Source organism: Rhinopithecus bieti, unplaced genomic scaffold (assembly GCF_001698545.2).
Source record: "Rhinopithecus bieti isolate Rb0 unplaced genomic scaffold, ASM169854v2 scaffold_36008, whole genome shotgun sequence".
Classification (NCBI taxonomy): domain Eukaryota; kingdom Metazoa; phylum Chordata; class Mammalia; order Primates; family Cercopithecidae; genus Rhinopithecus; species Rhinopithecus bieti.
The window spans coordinates 1,599,176-1,625,932 of NW_016816204.1; the positions used below are offsets into that span (position 1 = coordinate 1,599,176).

The 26,757-nt window shown below is 39.8% G+C and overlaps 2 protein-coding genes across 3 annotated transcripts in view; both read right to left on the bottom strand.

Moving 5' to 3' along the window:
- The window catches only part of OIT3 (oncoprotein induced transcript 3), a 40,921-nt gene extending 38,244 nt beyond the window's left edge, over positions 1 to 2,677 (bottom strand). The window contains exon 1 of the mRNA XM_017854579.1: positions 2,367 to 2,677. Within this exon, the coding sequence (XP_017710068.1) occupies positions 2,367 to 2,427 (61 nt within the window). The 5' untranslated portion in view covers positions 2,428 to 2,677. The remainder of the gene's footprint in view (positions 1 to 2,366) is intronic.
- Positions 2,678 to 8,546: 5,869 nt separating this feature from the next.
- Positions 8,547 to 26,757, bottom strand: part of MCU (mitochondrial calcium uniporter) — a 214,478-nt gene continuing 196,267 nt past the window's right edge. For both annotated transcript variants that reach the window (XR_001881944.1, XM_017854580.1), the window contains 4 exons: positions 24,911 to 25,071; positions 22,516 to 22,719; positions 11,846 to 11,962; positions 8,547 to 10,497 (listed from right to left, as the gene is read on the bottom strand). Coding sequence is in view for 1 of the 2 variants with exons in the window: in XM_017854580.1 (XP_017710069.1) it covers positions 10,420 to 10,497; positions 11,846 to 11,962; positions 22,516 to 22,719; positions 24,911 to 25,071 (560 nt within the window). In the remaining variant the exon portion in view is untranslated. The remainder of the gene's footprint in view (positions 10,498 to 11,845; positions 11,963 to 22,515; positions 22,720 to 24,910; positions 25,072 to 26,757) is intronic.

The following is a 26,757-nucleotide window of genomic DNA, read 5'->3' on the forward strand; positions in this document are numbered from 1 at the left end:
GACTCCTAAACCTCTCTCAGTAACTATTTCCTTATTTATAAAGTTTTTCCTTCAAGTAAAATGTCATTTCTTGGGCTGTCTGCTAAAATTTCACTTCCTCCCCTGCTGTAGGGGGGATAGGATATGAGGAGGAGAAATTTATCTACCACCTTCTGTAACTGACTAAATAATACATACATATTTTTAACAGTTAACCATCCAATACTTTCTGACATTAAATGTACCCATCCCACTCTACCCCCTTGTAAGGCAGCCAATCCAATCTAATAATCTGGCTGCTGGTTTTATATCCTGTTTTCAATCTCAGTGTGAAGCCCAGAATCTAGTATTGCACACATTCATCCTAAACTGCTGATCTATACATCTAATTGGGAGGGCTTCAAAAAGAACAGCCCTGTGGGTTCCTTTCTGGCCTGCCAGAAGCTCCTTAATGGTTTGCTAAGATGCCCACTTGCCAGCTGCCCCTCTGGCGTCTTCCACCAGGACCACGCAGGGCCAAGGGCAGAGAACCGTTCCCCACCCTTTCGCCCCAGTGTTGAGTCTTCCAACCCTCCAGGTCCTATCCAACAGACAGCCACCCCTGAATCACAGCCCCCTTTCGACCCTGTGCCTGAGCTTGGTTGGGAATCATCCCTTCTTTCCTACTCCCTCCTCTTCCATCCTCCTCCCTCATCACCCCACTTTGCTTCCCCCTTTCCCATCCCTTCTTTTCCTTCTTCTCTCACTTCCTCTCTCCTCCCAGGGCAAACACCAGCTCCAGTCCCCAAAGTTCCGCCTTTATCACGCCTCTGGCATTGAGCCATATATCATCCTTGAGGAGTTGGGGGTCGGAGGAAAAGATCTGGGAAGGGCGAGGGTATATGGAAAGAATGGGGAATACAGGAGGTACTAGAGGGAGAATAGGTAAGGAGAAGGGTGGGAAGAAAGGGGAGTGGAGATTTTTCGGGAGGACAACTTTCTGAGCGAACCTTGGGTTAGTTACTGGTAGCAGATATGGGGTGATTAATGACAGGTAGCTCAAGCATATTTTTTGGAACAGTTTTGAATTTGGAGATGATAAGACAAAGAAATCCCACAAGCCCCACACCCAGTTTCCCTTGTTACGGCGTGTCACCTTTAGCCGTACACTTACCATACATTAGCATGGTACCTTTGTCGCGTTAATGAACCACTATTGATACCTTCTTATTAACTCAAGTCCACACTTATGCAGACTTCCTTAGTTTCCACCTATATCTTTCTGTTCCAGGATCCCACATTACATTTAGGTATCAGGTCTCCTGAGGGTCTCAAATCGCCATATTTTAAAATACATTTTTATTTTTTATTTTTTTGAGACAGAGTCTCCCTCTGTTGCCCAGGCTGAAGTGCAGTGGTTCGATCTCGGCTCACTGCAACCTCCACATCCTGAGTTCAAGTGGTTCTCCCGCCTCAGCCTCCCAAGTAGCTGGAATTACAAGCATGCGACACCATGCCCATCTAATTTTGTGTGTGTCTGTATTTTTAGTAGAGATGGGGTTTCAGCACGTTGGCCAGGCTGGTCTCGAACTCCTGACCTCAGGTGATCTGCCCGCCTTGGCCTCCCAAAGTGCTGGGATTACAGGTGTGAGCCACCGTGCCTGGCCACAAGCTTTTGTTTAATGTGTATCCTTTAAGGTGCTAGAGCAACCATGAAGAAATAGACCAGGGTCAATTAAATACTGAACTACTCAAAAGTGTCAAGAAGGATGGTTCTCTCCATCTCACCCCCACCCTCTCTTCCAGTTAGTACTGATATTCTACTAGAAAAAGAGGCAAGAGAGAAATCTGTTAGTAACTGGAAATGAAACTTTTCTTTGTCTGATTGGCCAGTTTTGCACCAACCCTGAGGAGGGAGACAATTTAAGATTCACTCGAATTGTGCAACAAGTATATTCTGATATAAAGACTAATGAGTTTGGTTTATCCAGATCTGTGCCCCTCATGGCAACAGAGCTTTCAGTCCCTTGCCTTCATTAAAGAAAAATTCCATGCTCAACTTTAGTTTTTTTTTTTTTTTTTTGGCTCTTCAAGTTGGAACTGTAAAAGTGCCTAGAACACAAAGAAGACAGAATTATTTTTACACAAACTCCAGGAACTCTTTAGCTAGTGAAAGCTGTGGAATATGGCAGATCCATGGAAATTTTGGATGTCCAGGCAAGAGGTTAAATGGAACATGTAACAGAAATTCTCTGGAAATCTATTTTCAAGGATTATCAGGGACTTTTCTTACAAGATTCTAGAGCTAGCATTTAAGGTACTGGAATCTAGTTCTTAATCATCTGTACATTATAGCAAATTGCCACAACAAAAAGTGCATTGTGCCAAGTTCTTGACGTGAGACTCACCCACGGGTGACACGGAGGTGCCTGTGATGAAGAGGCAGGTGAGAAGCAGGAACGGAGGCATCCTTCTGGACCAACTGCCAGAAACACTGGAAAATCCTCTTAATACTGGTGTTCCTTTGTCCGCTTCTCTTTCAAGCACTTTTTTTTTTTCTTTTTAAGGCCTCTAGGCTCTCACGAGAAAGACTTTATCAGCACTGGTAGGGGCTTTATCAGAGGAAGAGGATGAGGATGAGTGGGACAAGGTGTCCACAGCTCTGGCCTTGGCCCCAGAGAGAAGCACTGCTTTACACTGTCAACAGGGTTCCTTTATTGATAGTTTTCTTCAGGAAAAAAAAAAAAAAAAAAACACAATCCCTCATCCTCCTATTGTTTTCTCTCAAGAATTCCTTGCAATGAAACCTCCAATATCTTATCCAGAAGGGAATTCTAAATGAGGGACATCCCCTCACATCAAATTCTTGCTTTGTGACTTATAGGAATTGATTTCACAATGTTGCAGCCATAGCATTGCACACTAAACGAGAATGGATGAAGCCAAATCATTGAACCTGTCTTGGTCAGATGGTCAAGGAGCTTACAATAGCACACAAAACAAAGTAGTAAGGACAGGTATGGGACAAGGACAGTATTCTCTTGAAATGAGCTCCTAAGTTTGTTTTATTATGGTCTTTGACCTCAAAACTTCTGAAAGAAACAAGGTTTAAATTGTGTTTTTACCAATTCAAGCAGCAATACCTCATGTTTTTATTGTCTTTACTCCCAAAATTAAAATTGGTTTTATGTTATTTATTTCACTAATTCTCACATTAAGATGGGGTAGGAGCTTAAAATTAGAAACTACTCATTAAATTAACACTCTGGAAAATTAAATGTCAAAATTTACTGAAGTTTCACGTTTAGACAAAGGAGAGAAAATGTGCTTCATAGCACATTTTTTGAGACAGAGTCTTGCTCTGTCACTCAGGCTGGAGTGCAGTGGCCTGATCTCGGCTCACTGCAAGCTCCACCTCCGAGGTTCATGCCATTCTCCTGCCTCAGCCTCCTGAGTAGCAGGGACTACAGGCGCCCGCCACCATGCCCAGCTAACTTTTTTGTATTTTTAGTAGAGACGGGGTTTCACCATGTTAGCCAGGATGGTCTCAATCTCCCGACCTCGTGATCCACCCGCCTTGGCCTCCCAAAGTGCTGCGATTAGAGGTGTGAGCCACCGAGCCCGGCCAATCACTGGTTTTTGACAGTGACAAAAGTACAAATGGTCTCCAGAAGCACAGGGTTTATGGTCAAGCAAGGGGTTTCCATTGATCTAAAATTGTAGTTAGCTACTTTATTACTAACATCAGTGGGACACAGGCAATTTGACCATTAACTTATTAAGCTGTGGTTTGATGGCAGCAATGGATGACCCTGCTGTCTCATTGCAGGATAGTGTTGCTAAGTATTAGTGCTTTAAACAAACAAAAAAAAAAAACAAACCCCCACAACTTCCTGTGCCTAGGAAGCCATCTGAGGGCTTCATATGTGTTGCAGAGAAACAGAGGACGTGTGCATGAGATAAACCCAGACTTGTTGCCAGGATTGATTGCTGGAGTCAAGGACTTTCACCAGATAGCTTTTGGTTCTGTAAACAAGAATTCCCAGGATGGTAAGATTTTTTCCCCTTATTTTATTTTTTCCTTTTAGTTGACCTGCCCTTTCATTTTTTACTGTTTATGATGAAAAATTTCAAATATATATATAAAAGTATAAAGAACAATAATGAACACCCAGCTATAATAATTACTAACATTTTGTCAATCTCATTTCCTTTACATACCAGTATGCATTTCTAACACATGGTCTTTTTTTTACATAATCATGATGCTTTTATTACAACTATGAAAATTAGTAGTAATTCCTTAACTCATACCCAAACCATATTTAAATTGCTCCAATAGTTCCAAATATTTCTTTTAATCCTGGATTGAGTCAGGATTCAAATAAGATTTATATATTACACTTTGGTTGTCACTTAAATTTATTTTTATTGGCTGGGTGCAGTGGCTCACGCCTGTAATCCCAGCACTTTGGGAGGCCAAGGCGGGTGGATCACCTGAGGTCAGGAGTTCGAGATCAGCCCTGCCATCATGGTGAAACCCCATCTCTACTAAAAATGCAAAACTAGCCAAGTGTGATGGTGCACGTCTATAATCCCAGCTACTTGGGAGGCTGAGACAGGAAAATCACTTGAACCTGGGAGGCGGAGGTTGCAGTGAGCCGCGATTGTACCATTGAACTCCAGCCTGGGCAACAGAGGGAGACTCCGTTTCAAATATATATATTTGGATTATATATATATATATATGTGTATTTTAATCCATAATGGTCTTCCCCTCTTTATTCCATTTGTTGACGAAACCCCACCATTTGTCCTACAGAATGTTCCAAGTTTTGGGTTTGGTGAATTGCTTTCTTGTGGTGTCTTGTCTCCTCCCCCATATTTAATGTTGATGCTTGGTCATATGTTATAATTTTTCTTAATTATGTGCCATTAGAATTTAAAACAAAAATACTCTGGTGACACTGAGAGAATTTAATGTACAGAAGGCAATGCTAGAAATAGACCAGTTAGGAAGAGGATAAATCAGTCTACGATCTGCATCTGAGCTAGAGTAACAATTTGAGAGCTACCAACATATAAATGGTAACTGAAATAGGGGAGGGGTTGAGATCACACCCATGGAAAATGGGGTCCAAGATGGAACCTTGGGGAAGCCTGATATCAAAGATGTGGGCAGAGGAATACAACGCTGTAAAGGAGACCAAGAAGTAATCACAGATTTATGAAAGGAAATGCAAGGGTGGAGTCACAGGAGCCGAAGTTCAAAGAGGAGGGGTTGCTCAGTGTATGATGCATTTATAAAATATAAACATTTATCAAATAAGTATTCTTTTGAGACAGGGTCTCACTCTGTCGCCTGGGGTGGAGTGCAATGGCACGATCTCAGCTCACTGCATCTCTGCCTTCGGGGTTCAAGTGTTCTCCTGCCTCAGCCACCCGAGTAGCTGGGACTACAGGTGTGCACCACCACGCCCGGCTAATTTTTGTATTTTTAGTAGAGATGGGGTTTTGTCATGTTGCCCAGGCTGGTCTTGAACTCCTGAACTCAAGCTATCCACCCACCTTGGTCTCCCAAAGTGCTGGGATTTACAGGCAAAGTAGGTAATCTTATATTCAGTAGGATTCATTAAAAACGACCTATACATTTATCCTAAGGAAATATCACAAGTACACCGTGGGAAACAAGGAGTTTGGACTTATTTGGGAGAGCAACAAAGGTTGGCAGTGATGAAACTGAATTAAAACTCTGAAGTGTTTCGGTGAAACCGAGCTCTAAAATCTAAGAAGTCCTATTTTTCTGTGAAATCTTTCCAGATAGATTTTAAAAGTCAACCTATTTGTATTTGTTTTTGAAAGCGTCTACCACGTGCTTACCGCTGCACCCTGACAAGCAGGATACCACATTAGCGTTAACATGACCCTTGGTTACATCGTTTCTACTCACCAGTCACCATGCTCAGCAATCCTCCAGTCACTTCGTCTGGTACTTGACCACAGGACGCTCTGAGGAGTTGTGACATAGACGCCATCTCTGTGCCTTCGTTCCTTTCTCTTTAAAGCAATGGTTAGGCTAGATCAAGGGTTCTCATCAGAATCACCAGGAGGGTTTGTTGAACACTTGGATCTACTCCTAGTTTCTGATGCAAGAGGGACCGGAGAACTTGCATTTCTAACAACTCCAGGAGATGACATGCTGCTGCTCTGGGGACCATGTTCTGAGAACCCTTTTACTTTTTCCACCTCTAAAGTCTATGCTCCCTCAGCGAAACTGCATTACTTACACTCAGTAATAGATTTGACACTATCATTATTTGCCTCTAATCCACTATGCTTTTTTAATTTCCATTGTGGTAAAATATACATAAAATCTATCATTTTAACCACTTAAGTGTACAGTTCAATGGCATTAGGTACATTCACATTGTTGGGCGACCATCACCACCACCCGCCTCCAGAACTTTTTGTCATCTTCCCAAACTGAAACTCTGTATGCATTAAACAATAACTTCCCATTCTCCCCTCCCTCATCCCTGGCAGCCACTATTTTACTTTGTATTTCTATGAATTTGACTACTCATATAAGTGGAATCATACAGTAATTGTCCTTTTGTGACTAGCTCGATTCATTTAGCATGTGTCTTCAAGGCTCATCCTCATTACGGCATGTGACCAAATTCCATTCTTGTATGGCTGAATAATAATCAGCTGTGTGTATACACCATATTTTGTTTATCCATTCATTTGTTGGCGGACACTCGGGTTGCTCCTACCTTTTGGCTATTGCGAATAATGCTGCTACGAACGTGTGTGTACACGTCTGTTTGTCTCTACTTTCTTCTGGACATATGCCCAGAAATGGAATTGCTGGATCATATGGTAATTGTTTCACTTTCTGAGGAGCCACCATACTGTTTTCCACAGGAGATAAACCATTTTACATTCCCACTAGCAGTGCCAAGGGTTCCAATTTCTCTACTTCCTCACCAACGTTTTATTTTCTGCTTTTTCTAATAGCCATTCTACTGGGTGTGACGTGGCATTTCACGGTAGTTTTACCTTTCCTTAATTATTAGTGATGTTGAGCATCTTTTCGTGTTTATTGGCCATTTGTATACCTTTTTGGAGAACTGTTCAACTCCTTTGATCATTTTTAAATCAGGTTTCCTTTGTTGTTGTTAGGTTCACTATACTTTAAGCTTGTCCTACCCATGGTTCGCAGGCCGCATGCAGCCCAACACAAATTCGTAAACTTTCTTAAAACATTGAGGTTTTTTTGCGTTTTGTTTTAGCTCATCAGTTATCATTAGTGTTGGTGTATTTTATGTGTGGCCTAAGACAATTCTTCTTTCAGTATGGCTCAGGGAAGCCAAAAGATTGGCTACTCCTGCTTTAAACTTCAAATTGTAAGCTCCTTAAAGGCAGGGATCATGTTTTTATTTTCCTTAAAAAACCTAACCAAAACAAAAACAACCCTGCAAAGCTTAACAGAATGTGTGAAGTATGTAGATACTGTTTATTGAATGCAAAAAACGACTTAATATTTTCAACCTTTTAAGAGTTGAAGAAAGAAACAAAAAGTGGCTCCATAGTCAAAGACAGGTTTATTTTGGAGAATATTCTGGCTGATTTCGATCAGGAGCATTCTCTTACAGACTATGGGTTCTTAAGGGTTTAGTGAGGGAGAGCCTTGCAGGCTCGGAGTATTTCTGGGTGGAGGAGAATTTTATTGCAGGGTTGGAATGTCTGTTCGGAGGAGGAGAGGTTATCTCTGGGCTGGGATGTTTCTGGTCAGAGGGGGCTTTATCTCAGGGTTGGAATGTTTCTTGTCTCAGGTGTCATTTGTGGTTTATGGTCATGCTGACATTAGCCATTAGGCTGATGATTCTGGGCTGGATTGAGGCGGTTTTTAATCAAAGGGAACTTAAAATGGCAGTGCTTGTCCAAAATGGCGATGCTCCTGCTCTGTCAAACTTTAAATTCTTACACCTTACATGTGGGTGAGGGTTGTCTGTGTTAGGCTGCTGTAAGCTGCCAGAAGGCAGGACCACAGCTACAGAGGCTGTTTGAACAGCACCTCATATTGCACTACAGCAACCAGATATTTAATACAAGTTTTTAAATATGCTTGTGGTGACCTTGGCAGCATGTGATATTTCCTGTTTGGCTACCACTGTAAATTTGATACAAACTCTGAAAATAATGAATACTTAATTTTGGTGCATCTTTGAACAATTTTCTTGAGTCCAGGAGCCCACACTGGGCAATCCAGGTGATCTGATACCATGGACATTTTTCCTGTCAATCAGGAGATGAGGATTCAGGCTCACTGAGACTGCTGCTGCTGACTTTATTTATGATTGTAGAGGTCACTCAACCTCTTGGTGGCTCTGGCAAATTAGGAAAATACTATCTTAGGTTCAGGAAGAATTAGTGAAACGCCTATTTTTGAAATATGGGCTTAAGGAAGAGAGCTTAATTTGATAATGATATTTTATAAAATGAATTTTAGAAGTAAAACTTACTACCTAGAATCACAGGAAATGTAGTTTTCTGGTATTGTTTTAAAGAATGAGATGCTATTGTTCAAAAATTGAATAAGTATTTATTGTTCCAGAAGGTACATTGCTTTTTATACATATTTCATAAATGATACAGGATTTTACACATGTTCAATAGTTTGCTATTTGTTTAAAGAACTTTCCTCCATGTCCTCCCTCCCTTGCCTCCCACACACCCTGAAAATATTTGCTCATTGCACTGTGCTGTTTCTTCTTAAAAACCCTATGCACAAACAGGATAAATGGTTTAAAATAATTCACACAACTTAACAAAATAAATGAGGGAAGGAGCTGATGACTGGGGTGGTGGAGGGAGAAGGAAGTGGGTGGAGGGTCAGGAAGTGGAGACATGCATCCTTTCATTCCATCATGCCAATGAAAGGGGTGGTGGCAGGAGTAGCAGCAGCAGCAATCCTGGCTGGCCTTCAACCTTTGCAAGGCACCTGGAGTCTGGATTTGTCATTTAAAGTTTTTCTTTTCATACACAATGATCCCAAAGGAGGAAGAAAAAGAGAAAGAAACTCCTTGCCACAATGAGGAAGGATGAATCACGTGAAAGAAAAGGCCAATCAGTGGTGTGGCAGCCCCCATCATCCTTTCCATCCTGCCCCTACAGCAGTTAAAAACAGGATATTAGACACAGATTCCTTTGACTCTTCAAGCGCAGACGTCATCTGGAAATATGGTAGAAAATGTTTTGACAAAGTATAAGATTAATTCTCTTTCTCTCAATTTAAGATAAGAAAAAATAGGGTGAAGAGAGTGGGCTGAAGGAAGCCCTAGAAATGTATTCCTATATAAAGATAAATGGCACCCTTTGAGATTCACACACTTGATTTACAACAACTGAAGTTGTGGAGGTGTGAGGGCTCACAAACAGTGTGGAATTGTGTGTCCTTCGAGATGAACAAAGCCTCCAGACAAGGCAGTGCCATCTGGCTGGCCTGGAATGCTGTCACACAAGCAGATTAGCAATAAAATTATTCTGGTTGAAATGGCTACAGAGCCATGATTTTTAGCCAATTTGTAAACCTTACATCTTCCTGATTTGGTAGTACAGCTGAATGCCCCCTTCCCTCTGATTTGTGTTGTGGAGGGAGAGGGGATTATCAATAGATAAGTATATAAAGGAGGGCAATTTTTCCTCCTGTGAAAGACTAACTAATAAAACAAAACAAAACAAAACAAAATCAACAACCTCATGCAGTGTTGCCAATGATTTTTAGACACTGATCCAGAGCACTGGGATATATAGACATTTAAGAAGGTATTAAGAGATAATCTAAAGTGTCAATTATTAAAACAGTTGTAAGTTGGTTCCAATTATCAAATGGAAAAAATGAGTGTAGCTAAGAGGTACAGGTAGGTGGTCAGTAAAGGGATGCAGGAAGGAGAGATTCCTGGTAACTCTGCAGAGACTGGGTCCAATTTAAAATAAATGCTAATAATATTTTAGCATATCATGAGAATTTGCTTTTCTGGTATATTTATTTACTCCTATATCAAAAATAGGGACAGTTAAATTAAAAACAAATAGAGCAGAGTGGGGTGCTGGTGTGTTACTGTTTTGCTGACTCTGCAAAGATGCAAGAAACAAACACCTCCAGCATCATTTTCTCTTTATGAATCTCTCAACTATATAACTGCATCATTTTCATCCAGAAACTGAGATACTTGGTTAAGACAATATTCACTAAGCCCTTTGAGCTTATAGTCCACAATGCCTGATCCTCAGGTTTTAACATTCCCTTCTTCCCTCAGATCCTTTCTGTTTTTGTTTTATAATTAAAGGTAAAAACGCTCTACCCCCCCATCACTCCCAGCTTCCACCTGCAATGCTTTAATTAAAAAGGCAAACAGGTGTTCCTTCTGCCAGGATTCAGAGGCTCTTTGCAGATCAATCTTTTTCACCAATTTGTCGGAGAGGCAGATGTACTTGTAATGGGTCTCTCAGTCTCTTAAGGTCCATTTCTGCCTAAAATAGAAACAAAAGGTGAGAAAAACTGGCTAGTGAAGCTTTCAATGAAATTACTCTCTACCGAGAAAAGGAAACTTCTCCATTACTATGAGTCAGAGATCATCTCAATAACTCTCAAAATAAGAGTGCCTTGAAAAAGCATTTTAACTCACGACATAGGACAACAAAGGGTGAATACAAAATGGAAGCCTTCCTTGGCAGTTTCAGCCCTCAACAAAGCCTCCAGAAAAAGCAGTGCTATCAACAGGGTAGGACTCAGAGGCTAAGAATGTAAAGAGCATCTGACACATGCATCTTGATGGTGTTTCTCCAGTGAGAAGCCCTTTCACAAGGGCTAAGAGCCAGGACTTCATGCTACTCAAGATTTTAGCTATTTATCCAGTATCTGTTTAAGTTTTTACTTAGCCAATTGATTTGAAAACAGCGTGTGGAGTCAACCATAGTACTTTCAAAACTCACACATGCTTGGACTTCACCCCAGAGGAGTTGGACTAACGAGCAAGCCCAGAGTGAGACTGAAGCATCTGTACTTTTAACAGATCCAGGGATGATTCTGATGTATTCCCTCCAGTTTAGAACCACCGTACATAGCAAAGGAAGACAGAACTCCACTTAGGCCAAAGCAGGAAGATGGATTAAGCCTATTCAAAGCACAACCCCATCATCAAGAAGAGACAGGAAAGGCAGAGAAGGGCAACTAAACATAAAGAGGATGGAAAAGCTTCTAGAGATGGCTGAAAAATCTCTAAAGTCACAAAGACTACAGAGAAAAAGAATAAGGGTTTATTTACCAAAATCAAAGATAACAGAGTGAGGAAGGCACATCCAGAAATGTGAAAGAGGTAGCTTTTATGAAAAATAAAATATATCAATCTTTTCCAAGTATCTTCTAGTTTAATAGCCTCTAACCTGTCCCTGGCAAAGATTTCTAGCAGTCTTTCCCTCTTACCTGGGTTTTACTTTTCCCCACTGCTACCACACATTTATGTGAAAAATCTTAGATCAATTATTATAGAAATAATCAAAAAGCAGAGGGAAAAGTAGAAACAGACAACTACAAAGAAATACAATGAAAAAAAAAAAAAAAGTAAAAGTAGGCCTAAAAATGTCAATGTGCTGGTGTTAACAGGATGGAGCGGACACACCATCTTCTCACTTGCTTTTTATAAAACTTTCTAGAGAAATGTCCATGCCTAAAATAGTTACTGTAATCAACTGACGAATAATTTATACAGGAAGAAGGTTGGAACATTCTTTCAGTTTATTCATTTGAAGAACTGTGGCTGTGGATAATAATAATAACCATGCAAGATGGGGCTGGGATTTATTTTAATTTTTGTAATACCTGAGCAATTGCATCCTTGAGTTGATTGTATTTCTCTAGGTCAAAACGTGATTTTTTGGCTCCTTTATGGAAAAATAATAAGTATTGTCTGTCTCTGGCTTCTGGATAAACATACTCCTAAAAAAATGAAGAAATGGAATTATCAGTCCTTAGCGTACTATCTTCACAAAATATTCACTAACTGCTGCTTAGATTCAATACATATGTATGCATGTGTGCTGACTGTTAAGTATTTAATTACTACCTGAACATTTCTACTGTGAAACATACAGAGCAGTACACACAAAATGTATATCACAATGAATCAACACACAATGAACATGTTACTCATCACCAGATTTTATAAAAATAGACCACTGCCAACAATCCAGAAACTCCCTCTTGCCCCTTTCCAAATACTCACACCTCTTTCCCCCAAAGTAATCAGTCTCTTGACTTTTATGGTAATTGTTTTCTGGCTTTCTTTATAACTTACCTCCTTAAGCATGCATTCCTAAGTTCCACAACTTAGTGTTACCTGTTTTATGAATTTTATGAAGATGGAGTCACACAGTATATATTTATATGGCTACTTGCACTCAACATTATGTTTGTGAAATTCACCTTTTGTGTGTAGCTGCAGTCTATTCATTTCCATTATATTATATTGTATGACTTCATCGTAGTTTATTTAACCATTCTACTATTGATAAGCTTTTGGGTTGTTTCGGTTCTTACTAATAATGCTGCCAAAAGCATTTCTGGATTTATCTCTTCCGCTGGACATATACCTAGGAGTGGAAAATCTTAGATCACAGGGTATGCATGTGTTCAAATGTCAGAAGTGATGTTAAACAGTTTCCAAAATGGTTGTACCAATTATATTCCTACCAGCAGGATTATGAGAGGTACCATCATTCCACATCCTTGCCAATACTTGATATTGCCGGTTTAAAAGATGTTGGCCATTCTGCTGTGTATGCAATACTATCTCATTTAAAAAAAGCTTTAATGAGATATAACTCACATACCATACAATTTACCCAATTAAAGTATAATGCTGAATGGTTTATATATAGTCACAGAGTTGTACAATCATTGCTACAATTTTAGAACATTTTCATGACCCCAAAAAAGAACTCCATACCCTGTGATAGTCAATTCTCCTCTTCCCCCAAACTCCCAGTTCTAGGCAGCTACTAATCTATCTTCTGCCTCTATAATTTGTCTATTCTAGATATTTCATATAAGTGGAATCATACAATACGTGGCCTTTTGTGTCTGGCTTCTTTCACTTAGCATAACATTTTCAAGGTTCATCCATTTGTGGCATGTATCAGTATTTCATTTATTTTTATTGCCAAATAACATTCCAACTATTAATAACATTAATAGTTATGCCACATTTTATTTATCCATTCCTCAGCTGATAGCATATGGATTGTTTCCATATTGGGGCTATTATGTACAATCCTGCTGTGAACACTTGTGTACAAGTTTTTGTGTGGATGTATGTTTTCATTTCTCTTGGAGATACACAGCATTTTCCTGATCCCTAAGAGGCTGAGGTCTTTTCATTTAATCTATTATTGGCCATTTGCATATCCTTTATTAGAAATGCCTGTCCAGATCTCTTGCCATTTTTTCTAGTGGATTCTGTCACCTTCTTACTCATTTGTAGAATTTGTTTTTATATTCTGGATATAGATCCTTTGTAGGTTATACATACTGCAAGTATCTCCTTCTAGCCTGTTTACCTTCTTCATGGTGTTCTTTAATAAACAGATAATAATTTAATGTGGTCTAATTTGTCATTCTTTCTCTTTTGTGATATGGGATTTTGCTTTGTTGGCTGGCCTCAAACTCCTGGGTTCAAGTGATCCTCCCATCTCAGCCTCCCAAGTAGGTGGGATTGCAGGTACACACCACAGTGCCTGGCTTACTTTATCATTCTTATCCTGTATGGTTAGTGCTTTTCATTCTGTGTAAGAAATCATTCTCTATAGTCATTAAGATATTCTCTTATAGGAGTTTTATTACATTACCTATCACATTTAAATCTACAATTCACCTGGAATTTATTCTTGTTTATAGTATAAAATGGGGTTATTTCATTTTTTAATATAGGCATTCAATTATCCTAGCACCATTTATTGAAGAAGACCCTCCTTTCTTTGTAGGGCCATCTTTTTTGTTTATTTATTTTTGAGTCTCACTCTGCCACCAAGGCTGGAGTACAGTGGTGCAATCATAGCTCACTGCAACCTCAAACTCCTGGGCTCAATTAATCCTCTCACCTTGGCCTCCTGAGTAGCTGGTACCTACAGGTGCACACCACCACACTCAACTAATTAAAAAAATTCTTTTAGCAATAGGGTCTCACTATGTTGTCCATGCTGGTCGTGAACCCCTGGCCTCAAGTGATTGATTCTCCCACCTTGGCCTCCCAAAGCGCTGGGATTACAGGCATGACCCATCACTTTTTTTTTTTTTTTTTGAGTCTCGCTCTGTCGCCCAGGCTGGAGTGCAGTGGCCGGATCTCAGCTCACTGCAAGCTCCGCCTCCCGGGTTTATGCCATTCTCCTGCCTCAGCCTCCCGAGTAGCTGGGACTACAGGCACCTGCCACCTCGCCCGGCTAGTTTTTTTGTATTTTTTTAGTAGAGACGGGGTTTCACCATGTTCGCCAGGATGGTCTCGATGTCCTGACCTTGTGATCCGCCCGTCTCGGCCTCCCAAAGTGCTGGGATTACAGGCTTAAGCCACCGCGCCCGGCCATCACTTTTTAAAATAGAAAGTTCATTTACACTGGGTCTGTTTCTATACTCTTCTATTCTATAGGTCTATCTTTGTGCCACTGTCATTGAAGTGTTGTAACTAAAGCTGTAGTCTTCATATCTAATAGAGCAAATCCTCTTACTCAGTTTTTCTTCAAGAGTTTATTGGCTTTTCTTAGTCTTTTACATTTCCATATCAGTTTTAGAAGCAGTCTATTCAAATCTCTTCCCCAATCCCCAAATCTGTTGGGTTTTTGACTGACTGGGATTGCACTGAATCTAATGGATCAGTTGGGTAGAACTGACATGTTTGGATAGAGTCTTATACATTTTTTATACAATATATTTCTAGGGTTTTCCCCCCTTCTTTGCCTTCTACATGTGGTCTATGTATTTTTAAAAGTAGTTTTAAGGTGCAGCTTTAAATTATTTTCATTTTCTAACCATTTGTTGCTAGCATATAGATATGCAATTGATTTACATACACTGACCTTGTATCCAATAACCTTATGAAACTCACTCACGGATCCTAACCAATTATCTGTACATTTCTTCTGTATTTTTTCATGTACAAAATCTCTAAGTGTCAGTTTTCTTTCTTTCCAATCCTTTTATCTTCCATATTCTGTTCTTGCCTTCTGCACTGGCTAGGGCCTCCTCTTCAAAGGTGAATAGGAGTGGTACTTCTACCTTATTCCCAGACAATGAAGGAATATTAGAACATTTTAAGTCTATTTACCTGCTCCAGACATATATGCCATTGTTGTTGCACATTTAATTAATTAATTAATTAATTTATTTATTTTTGAGACAGAGTCTCACTCTGTCACCCAGGCTGGAGTGCAGTGGCGCGATCCCGGCTCACTGCAACCTCCACCTCCTGGGTTCAAGCAATTCTCATGCCTCAGTCTCCCCAGTAGTTAGAGTTACAGGTGTGTGCCACCATGCCCAGCTGATTTTTTTGTATTTTTAGTAAAGACGAGGTTTTGCCATGTTGGCCAGGCTGGTCTCAAACTCCTGACCTCAAATGATCTGCCTGCCTCAGCCTCCCAAAGTGCTGGGATTATAGGCATGAGACCGGCCTGTTGTTGCATATTTTAATTCTCTCTATATCTTAAATTCCTTAAGAGTTTATTATAATTGTTTTATATATTTAATATTTGTTTAGACTCATCACTCACAGGTTTACCATTTTTGTTGCTCTTTATTCCTTTCTGCTTTTCTGATTTTCATGTGTGATAATCTTTCTTCTGCCCAAAGAACATCTGTTAGTATCTCCTTCAGTGCAGATCTGATGGTGACAAATTCTCTGTTTGTCTGAAAATGTCTTTATTTTGGAAAGACATTTTTTGCTGAGTATAGAATTCTAAGATGACAGTTATTTTCTTTCTAAAAATTGGAGATACTATCCCATTGGCTTTCACTGCTGCTATTGAGAAGTCAGCATTCAGTCTAACAGGGACTCCTTTGAAGGCAAACTTTTTCTCTCTTTGGCTGCTTTTAAGATTTTTCCATTTGGCTTTGGCTTTTGAAGTTTTACTACCAATATGTTTCAATGGAAATTTCCTTTTTTATTTTTATTTTATTTTTTTGATACATAGTCTCGCTCTATCACCCAGGCTGGAGTGCAGTGGTGTGATCTCAGTTCACTGCAACCTCTGTCTCTCAGGTTCAAGTGATCCTCATGCCTCAGCCTCCTGAGTAGTTGGGATTACAGATGTGCGCCAACATGCCCAGCTAATTTTTGTATTTTTAGTAGAGAAGGGGTTTCACCATGTTGGCCAGGCTGGTCTCAAACCCCTGGCTTCAAGTGATCTGCCCACCTCGGGCTCCCAAAGTGCTGGGATTACAGGCATGAGCCACTGCGCCCGGTTTTTATATTGGTTGATACTGGTTGGAATTCTTAAATCTGTAAATGGATGTCTTTCATCATTTTGGAAAATTCTCAGCCATTAACTCTTTATTTATTGTTTCTTCCCATCCTCTCTCTCTTCTCCGAGACTCCAATAAAATTAAATATATATTAGGCCTTTCCACTGTGTCCTGTGTCTCTTACCCTTTCCTATATTTTACATCTTTCTGTATCTGCACATTTCATTTTGAATAGCTTCTTGTGCCTCACTCAAGGTCACGTCTAATTTACTATTAAACTCATCCATTATATTTCATTTCTAAAATTTTTCAATGGGTTCTTTAAAAAAAAATCAAGTTATCTGCCAATATTCTCAACCTTGTTGTTTATCTCCCTGAATATAGTAAGTATATTTATTTTAAAGGCTATGTCTGATAATACCAATATCTGGAGTCCTTGTGTCTGTAATGTCTATTGTTTCTGTAGGTATTTGTGTATCTGCTTATTTTTATTGTAGGTCTAATTTAATGTTTGCAAAACTGGCCAGACACGGTGGCTCACACCTGTAATCCAGCACTTTGGGAGGCCGAGGCAGGCAGATCACTTAAGCCCAGGAGTTTGAGACCAGTCAGAGTGACACGGAGAAACTACAGCTCTCCAAAAAATGCCAAAAAAAACCTAGCTGGGCATGGTGGCACGTGCTTGTAGTCCCAGCTACTCAGGAAGCTAAGAGGGAGGGCTGCTTGAGCCTGGGAGTTTGAGGCTGCAGTGAGTCATGATTGTGCCACTGCACTCCAACCCGGGCAACAGAGTGGGACCCTGTCTTAAAAAAATAAAATAAAATAAAAATAAAAAAATAAAAAAGCAAAATTATTTGTAGAAATAATTTAAGGGTTAGAATAATGTTATCTCCTCCCAGGGATGATTTATATTTGCTTCTGCATTAAGCCTGTAAGCATCAGCACTCGGGGATTACCAGTATTCCAAGACTACCTCAATCTAATTTACAGGATTGAGATGAATGAAAGATGAGCTACAGTACTTGAGAGAGCCTATAATAGGTTCATCCTTATTCTACAATGGTAGCCTTTACAGGTTCCAAACCAAAGCAAGATGGTTTCTGTTTCACCTACTCTAGTGATCATTAGACACCAATCTCTAAGGCTGTGGTTCCTCTAGGCTAACAAGTGTGCTCAGCTTCTTGGCCTCTCCACTATACCCTCCTCAATTAGCATAAATTCCCAGAGGAAAAAGCACACCTAAATACTAGTCTCATTTTCCTGGGACTCCTCTTATTTAGACCCTCACCTAGTAATTTTTGCTATTTTGTTAGTTCTCTAGTATCTTCAAGCAGATGTGTATAGTTTTGTCTAACAATTCTAAATTTTCTTATGGGAGGACTGGTTGATTGCCTAGTATGCTACAACTAGAAACAGAGTAAATATTTAATTATTGATGATGACAGATAATAGATATTGGAAGACTGATAGCTAAAGGGTTTGTGGAAACCTTTTTAAAATGAATAAAATCGAGGTCTGAATTGACTGAAGGGATAATTAGTGGATTAAGAACTTGAGGGAAAGCCCTCTACATTCATCTAACATGCTGTTACTAGGCTATTCACCTATGTTCCCTTAGGATGTAAATATACACACTAAGTTTATTCAAATCTATTCTGTGCTTCCTCTTTTGGGCAACAAGCATTTACTGAGCAACTATGTACTAGACTCTATTCTAAAATTTCTGTGATTTGGGCTGGGTGCAGTGGCTCATGCCTGTAATCCTAGCATTTTGAGAGACTGAGGTGGAGGATCACCTGAGTTCAGGAGTTCGAGACCAGACTGGGCAACGCAGGGAAACCCTGTCTACAAAAAATTTTTAAAAATTAGCTGGGGAAGGTGGCACATGCCTACAGTCTCAGGTACTCATGAGGCTGAGGTGGGAGAATTGCTCGGGTCTGGGAGGTAGATGCTTCAGTGAGCTGTGATTATGCCACTGCATTCAAGCCTAAGAGACAGAGTAAAACCCTGTCTCAAAAAAAAAAAAAAGTGATTTGATAGTAAGTGAGAAAAGATGCAGATAATTTCATTAGGAAAGACAGTCAGAGAAGGAGAGGTTGAAAACACAGGGAACACAAAAAATAAACTGGAATAAGATACTAGGAGGAAGGAACGGGACTAAGAACATGTGGAGGGGCTAGCCCTAAATAGGAAAATGCCACCTTTTCTTGGAATTTGATGGAAATAGTGTAAAATTCGGTACAGATATAGTTGCATTTACAGTCTTAAGAATTAGAAAGCTTCTATCTGTTAATTTCAATTTTCTAGGAGAAGTAGGAGGCAAGGTTAAAGGTGGGATGGGGATCTTGATGTGAAGTCTTAGAATAACTACTATGGGGATATGAGGGAAGAAAACGTGATTAGAAACACAAGCAGTGGCCCATTCTACACTATGACATGATTTTTCTCTAGCAATATTTAATAGCCTAGACAGAGATAGGATAAAGGGCTAGATTAATCCGATATTAGGAGTTTATAGAGTACATACTGTAGAAAGACAAAAGGGCAGGGATGGTAGGATACTAACAAGAGAATGACAACACAGTTTAAATTGGACAGAAAAGGAAGTGATACAGGAGGAAGGTGATAGTAAAAAGTTAAGAGAAAGATGCCAGTAGCTTAAAGGTCTGGAGGAGGTCAAAGGAATGAGTGAGTGAATAAAAGGTCTAGAAAGAAAATAAATTATCAGAAATTAACATACTAATTTATATTATAAGTGGGACAGTTCTAGGAAAGAAGGCCCTGAACAGCCATTGAAGTGGTTTGCTGGAGTACAATATAAATGACGGTTATTGGAATTGAGGAGGTAAAGGGTATTAAAGGCTAGGTCACTATTTATCAACACTTTTTTCATTATTGCCCCCCTAAGTAGCCTTTTAAGGCATTTTTTCCTGATTACTCCTACTTCCCAAAGGAGGTTTAATATACTGTTTATCTGTTTATGCATTATAATATGTAAAATGTTTTTACTCCCCAAGAATCAATGCTCACTCCCATGAGGCAACATCATCCCCTTCATTGAAAAGGCATGGGCCAGATGGTGGGACGGCTGGTCCATGTGCACAATGACACAGCTCCCACAGGCAAGTCTTACTGCCCAGCTCCTTTTCTACATAGTAGAAATCAGTGCTCAGATTCTACTGAAATATTAATCAGCAACACTCAATATTCCATTTGATTTTATGCTTTCAAGGAGCTTGCCATCTTAGAAAGATTCTTTGGAACTTAACATATTATTGGCATATATTTAGATTGCTAACAAGTACAGCAACTCACAGTAACAGCAGTTTAGAAGAGTTTAAATGCCACCGAACAGGCATTTGCTTCGGGGTTTCAGATGGATATGTTAGTAAAAATATTTAATGTGAAAACTACATTTTATTTGGTCACTGTTTTCCTATTCGTAAGTGAATAGTGACTAAATTGTTTACTACTGCTATTTTGCAACTTGTCACTTGGGGGCAGCAAGACTATTTTGGGAATCAGAGAATGGAGCATTTAACTAGTAGGACAGGTAAGGCATTAAAGATTCTACAGCAGCATGAGAAGGGAGAAAGTGGTAACACTATATTCAAGTCTAATACAGAAAACATTTACAAAACAGCTTTTTGTAAGCAGTAATTATTTCCCCAATATATTTTTATTTCTATTCTAATTATAATTTTCAAAAGTTACTCCTCATAAATGAACTCAAGGGAAGGCAGTATAATTGAGTAGAAAGTAAGCAGCCTACAGAGTCACACAAATCTGGGTTCAATTCCTTGTCCTACAGTGAACTAGATATAATGTTTGGGCAGATTACTTATCCTCTTGGAGACTCAGTTTCCTCATCTATGGAATGGGGATATATAAATACTTACAGGGTTGAGGTTAAATATATGAATATAGGTACTCATGTTACTAGATGTAAAATGCTTGACACATAATTAGGCTTAGCAAAAGGTACTTAATAGTAATGACCAAGCAAAAGGTATGAGTATCTCACAGTGGAAAGAATGCTTCACCTCTTCAGTAATCAAGGAAGTGCAAACTCCACAAGGAAATACCACCATTTTGTACCCAGTTAATCAGCAAGAGATATATCAAGGGTGATCTTTAGATTTAAGGTATAATTGGAAAAAATTAGTGTTTGGCTGAAAACATGGCTGTTATTTATCTATTTACTTATGACACAGGGTCTTGCACTGTCACTGGAGTACAGGGGCATGATCACAGCTCACTGTAACCTCAAACTCCTGGCCTCAAGTGATCCTCCTGCCTCAGCCTCCCAAGTAGCTAGGACTATAGGCATATGCCACCACACCTGGCTAATTAAAAAAATTGTTTTTTGGTAGAGACAGGGTCTTGCTATGTTGCTCATGCTGGTCTCAAACTCCTAGCTTCAAGTGATCCTCCTGCCTTGGCCTCCCAAAGCACTGTGTCATTTATTTGACATGTTCAGTTCATTTAGTATTTTAGATGTAAGGCACATGTTACACAGTGCCTAAGGGAATGTAGACATAAATCACTGTGTAACATGTGCCTTTTATCTAAAAGACTTAGACTTAAGTCTTTTAGACTTAAAGACTTAAGTTTTAGAAATAAGATCTTAGAAATAAAAACTGAATAAAACCAAATGCTTAGCCTCAAAAGATATTACGGTCTAGGCTGGGCGTGATGGCTCACGCCTATAATCCCAGCACTTTGGGAGGCCGAGGCGGGCAGGTCACGAGGTCAGGAGATCGAGACCATCCTGCTGAACACGGTGAAACCCCGTCTCTACTAAAAATGCAAAAAAATTAGCTGAGCGTGGTGGCAGGCGCCTGTAGTCCCAGCTTCTCGGGAGGCTGAGGCAGGAGAATGGTGTGAACCCAGGAGGCAGCGGAGCTTGCAGTGAGCAGAGATCGCGCCACTGTGCTCCAGCCTGGGTGACAGACTCCGTCTCCAAAAAAAAAAAAAGATACTACAGTCTAATACAGAGAAAAAGAGAGCATATAATAATTACAATAAAAGGGAGCACATGGGATGAGTAAAATGAGAGGCACAATATGTTATAGGAATTTAGAAGAGGGAGAGATCCAAGTTAGCTACAAGGAATTGGTCAAAGGCTCATGAAAGATAAACATTTAAGTAAACCTTGAAAGATGACAGGTAGAGATCAACAGGGAGAACTTTCCCAGTTGAAAGAATGATGTGAAGTAAGGAACAAAAGGGTGGAAAACTCAGGTCACTGTGGGGAATACAGAATAGAATTTGGCTTGTTTAGAACATACACAGAGGAGTTGAGAGACATCTGAAAAGGACAGATAGCAACCTGTTATGAATACCCAGGCTAAGGAGTTTGGACTTAAATCAGTAGATAAAGAGAAGCCATTAAAAGTGTGTGTAAATGAGAGAGAAGAGAGAGAGAGCACAAGAGAGCAAGCGCTAAAGATACACACACACACACACACACACACACACACACACACACACACCAGAGAGAGAGAGAGAGAGAGAGAGAAAGAAATGTCACAGATGCAAGCCATGCCCAGAGCTGTGATCAGATAAGAATGATGTGACTGTTCAGTTCCGTTCACAGTGACTAGTATGAGCCAGACATGCCACTAGGTGCTAAAAAAGTCTGAGCAAGCAATTGTAGGACATAAAACAGTTTACTTTCTTCTCTATTAGACACATTCGGAAGGCCAAGAAAGGTTAAACAACATTCTTGTGCTGTCATTTTCCCAAACACAAATAGGTTGTGACCACTGATCTAACAACAGAAAGAAAATGCATATGTCCAACAGCAGCCATATTAAATATGAGACGCAACTGTCATCCATGTCTTTTATCTACCTCTCTATCTACAGCATTTGCTTGGAATATTGCCTAATACACAAGTGGCACACGTGTGTGTGTGTGCGTGTAAAGGATGAGTACTTAAAGAAAACTGGCCTTAGAAAATGAGAAAAAAGAGAAAACTCTTTTGACAATTAAAACTTTACTACTATCTCATAAAAAGTTACTTGAAGAGGAATTCTTACCTGGCGTGTCATTACAAAATATGCATACATTGCCATGGCACTTCCATAAGTGATGAAGTATGTTACTGGCTCCATGATGTCCCAGGAATATTCCCACCAGGTAAGCCGGGCCAAAATGCCAAACTGTGTGGCCATGTAGGCAAGGCCACCCCATAGCACCAAAGTGGTCCTCTTCTCAGCTTTTCTGCTAATCTCAATTCGTACCTATTGGGCACACATAATCGTAAGGCATTTTGACATAAAACCAATTTAAAAAGGTTTAAACTGTTCTATGTTCACTAAAGAAACAGGGCTCATAATCAAGACACAAGTCTCAGTTCTAGTAAATATAGCTTGTCTTCCTAAATAGTATCTGCAGTTTTCACTGAATAAAATATCTTAGGCCAGGTGCAGTGGCTCACATCTGTAATCCCAGCATTTTGGTAGGTCAAGGTGGGCGGCCTGCTTGAGCCCAGGAGTTCAAGATGAGCCTGGGCAATCTTGTAGAGATGGCGAAATTCCATCTCTACAAAAAATACAAAAATCAGCAGGGCATGGTGGCACATCCCTGTAGTCCCAGCTATCGGGAGGCTGAGGTGGGTGAATCGCTTGAGCCCAGGAACTGGAGGATGCAGTGAGTCAAGATCATACCACTGCACTACAGCCTGGGTGACAGAATGAAACCGCCTTGAAAAATATATATATACATATAAGTATAACTACTATTCAGGGCATTTGTATTTTATGTTTCACCCTAGAAGTGGGTGAAAATACGGGCATGAATAACTCAGTTTCAACAGGTCTTCATCCAATCACAAGATTATCTTCTCTGAAAGAGGGAAATGCACACATAGCTATATTCTTTCACTGTTGCATACACGATTTAATCTATTCTCAGTTTTAACTCCAGTGATATACTAGGGGCAGAACACGGACTCGGGATTTAAAGCAGCTCAATTCAGAGCCTTGATCTGCAAATCACCATTAACTTCATTAAAGAGTTGTTCCGAAGACTAAATAAGAAAATATAGGTAAAATACTAGCACAATTCATGAAACATAGTAAATATTCTATAAACGATGAAAATTATTTTTCAGGAATCAGAAAATGCAAACTACTAAGAGTATTTGTTCCCCTCCTTTCTCCTTACAATCTGATTTCTTAAAATTGAAATACCATAGAAAAAATAAAGGTAACATATATTCATTGTAAACATTCAGAAACATGTAAAGAAAAATCAGTCATAACCCGACTACTGTACTAGCATTTTGGAATGTATTCCTTCTGATTTCTTTCTCTGTGTATGTATATATATAAATGCGTATAGGTATATATATAACACATGTAAAAACTGGATCATAGTATGCACACTATTTTATAATTTGGTTTCTATGGCAAATTAAATCTATATAGTCCCTTTAATAGTTGCATAATAGTCTATATACAGTTGTCCCTAGGTATCTGTGGTGAATTGGTTCCAGTATACCCCCCAAACCAAGATATCAAAATACATAAATGTTAAAGTCCCTTATATAAAATGGGATGGTATCTGCATATAACCTATACATATATTCCCATATGCTTTAAATCATCTCTAGTTACTTATAATACAATGTAAATGCTATGTAGTTATTGTATTGATTTTTTAAATTTGTATTTTTTGTTGTTGTTGTTGTTTTGTTTGTTTTTGAGACAGAGTCTTGCTCTGTTGTCCAGGCTGGAGTGCAGTAGTGCAGTTTTGGCTCCCTGCAACCTCCGCCTCCTGGGTTCAAGTGATTCTCGTGCCTCAGCCTCCTGAGTAGCTGGGACTATAGGCACATGATGCCACGACGCCGGGCTAATTTTTATATTTTTAGTAGAGACGGGGTTTTGCCATGTTGGGCAGGCTGGTCTCAAACTCCTGACCTCAGGTGATCGGCCTGCCTTGGCCTCCCAAAGCGTTGGGATTACAGGTGTGAGCCACCACGCCCAGCCTTGTTATGCTTTATTGTCCCCCCACCCCCCACCAAATATCTTCTATCCGAGGTTGGTTAAATCTGCGAATGTAGAACCTACAGATAACAGAGGGCCAACTATAATATTCCTTCTTAACTTGGCTAAAATCATTATCCACTATACTCAAGAGCCTTTCCTGATCAGCAATTATTCTGATCTTAATTTTAAAGGTGGTAAATCTGGTTAAGGGCGGTACATTCAGAACTGAAAGCTCTTAAGTCCATTATCAAGGCTCCAAATGATTCCTTTTTAAGCCCTTTCTTAGCTGTGACTTAAGCTTTTTTATGGTTCAGTCCCATAAACTAAAGAACTAATTTGATTGACATGACTCAACTGCATAAAACTTACAAGAAAAAACAGAAACATACATACTCTGGAAAAAATACAGGTAAGGTGAAAAACCTGAGATTTGAAGTTTTACCTTTTCCAGGGGAGCCAGCTGCTCTTTGAGATCCTCTAGTCTTTCAATAAGCTCCCTTTCCTTGTTTAACTGGTGCTGCTCAATGCACAGTGTGGTGTATAGCTGCTGGACCAACGTCTTTACATCATTCAGCGTTGCTGCATTTTCATGACTTAAGAGGTCTGAAACAAAGGAGTTACATTTTTTAAAAAATGTATGCCTTAAATGATTACTATTCCTAGGACTATCAGATGAGGCAGATTGATCCATTATAGGTATCTCACCTTCAGTGTTAAACTGAAGGAAAGTAATAGTTCTCTTTTCAAAAAAGTTTTTTTTTTTTTTGGAGACAATGTCTTACTCTATCACCCAGGCTGGAATGCAGTGGTGTGATCTTGGCTCACTGCAGCCCCTATCTCCAGGGCTCAAGTAATCCTCTGAGGTTAGCTTCCGGAATAGCTGGGACTACAGGTGTGCACCAGCCACAAGCCTGGCTAATTTTTGTATTTTTTGTACAGACAAGTTTTCACCATGTTGCCCAGGCTGGTCTTGAACTCCCGGGCTCAAGCGATTTGCCTGCCTTGGCCTCCCAAAGTGCTGGTATAACAGGCGTAAGCCATCACGCCCAGCCAATAGTTTTTGTTAAAACAAAAAAGTTGTCCACAAATGTAAAAAGCTAATTCATGGCCGGGTCCGGTGGCTCACGCCTGTAATCCCAGCACTTTGGGAGGCCGAGGCGGGCAAATGATCACGAGGTCAGGGAATCAAGACCATCTTGGTCAACATGGTGAAACCCCGTCTCTACTAAAAAAAAAAACAAAAAATCAGCTGGGCATGGTGGTGAGCGCCTGTAGACTCAAGTACTTAGGAGGCTGAGGCAGGGGAATGCGTGAACCCGGCGGGCGGAGCGTGCAGTAAGCCGAGATTGCACCACTGCACTCCAGCCTGGGAGACAGAGCAAGACTCCGCCTCAAAAAAAAAAAAAAAAAAAAGTAAATTCATATTTGGGTAACTAAAAAAATTTGAAACAAATACCTACCATTATATTCTTGGAAGTCTAAATGCTACAAATGAGGGTATGATTAACATTAAGAAAATAATACAAATAATGATCTTCATTAGATAAAGACAAAATTAAAGCAAATGTTAAAACTAGTAGAGAGGTTTAGAATCAATCTATTATGCTTATCAAAATGGTGACTATAATTTATCTGTAGTCCTGCCATTTTAATTGATTTTTTTCCCCTTAGTAAGTCCTAAGGGAAAATATATAGTATTTCAAATTTGCAAATACAAAGGCATAAATAAAATGCCATCATCCTAATAATCTTTTTTTTTTTTTTTTTGAGACGGAGTCTCGCTCTGTCACCCAGGCTGGAGTGTAGTTGCGCAATCTCGCTCACTGCAAGCTCTGCCTTCCAGGTTCACGCCATTCTCCTGCCTCACCCTCCCGAGTAGTAGCTGGGACTACAGGCGTCTGCCACCATGCTGGGCTAATTTTTTGTATTTTTTGGTAGAGACGGGGTTTCACCGTGTTAGCCAGGATGGTCTCTATCTCCTGACCTCATGATCCACCCACCTCAACCCCCCAAAATGCTGGGATTACAGGCGTGAGCCACCGTCCTGGCCCATTCTAATAATATTAACCCTCATTCTTCTTCTCCCTAGTATACCAACTTTTATTCATTCCTGTTGAGGAAAGACAGAGAATAGCTGTAGGGGCCTCAGTATCATGGTCTAAAGGGTATGAAGTTATGAGAACGACTGAAAGGGTGAAAGATTAAATTCTTTCATTCAATATCCTCTACTATGAGTAGCATGTATTTCTAGAAATCTAAAATTATGTTTTCAGAATCAAATAAAACTCT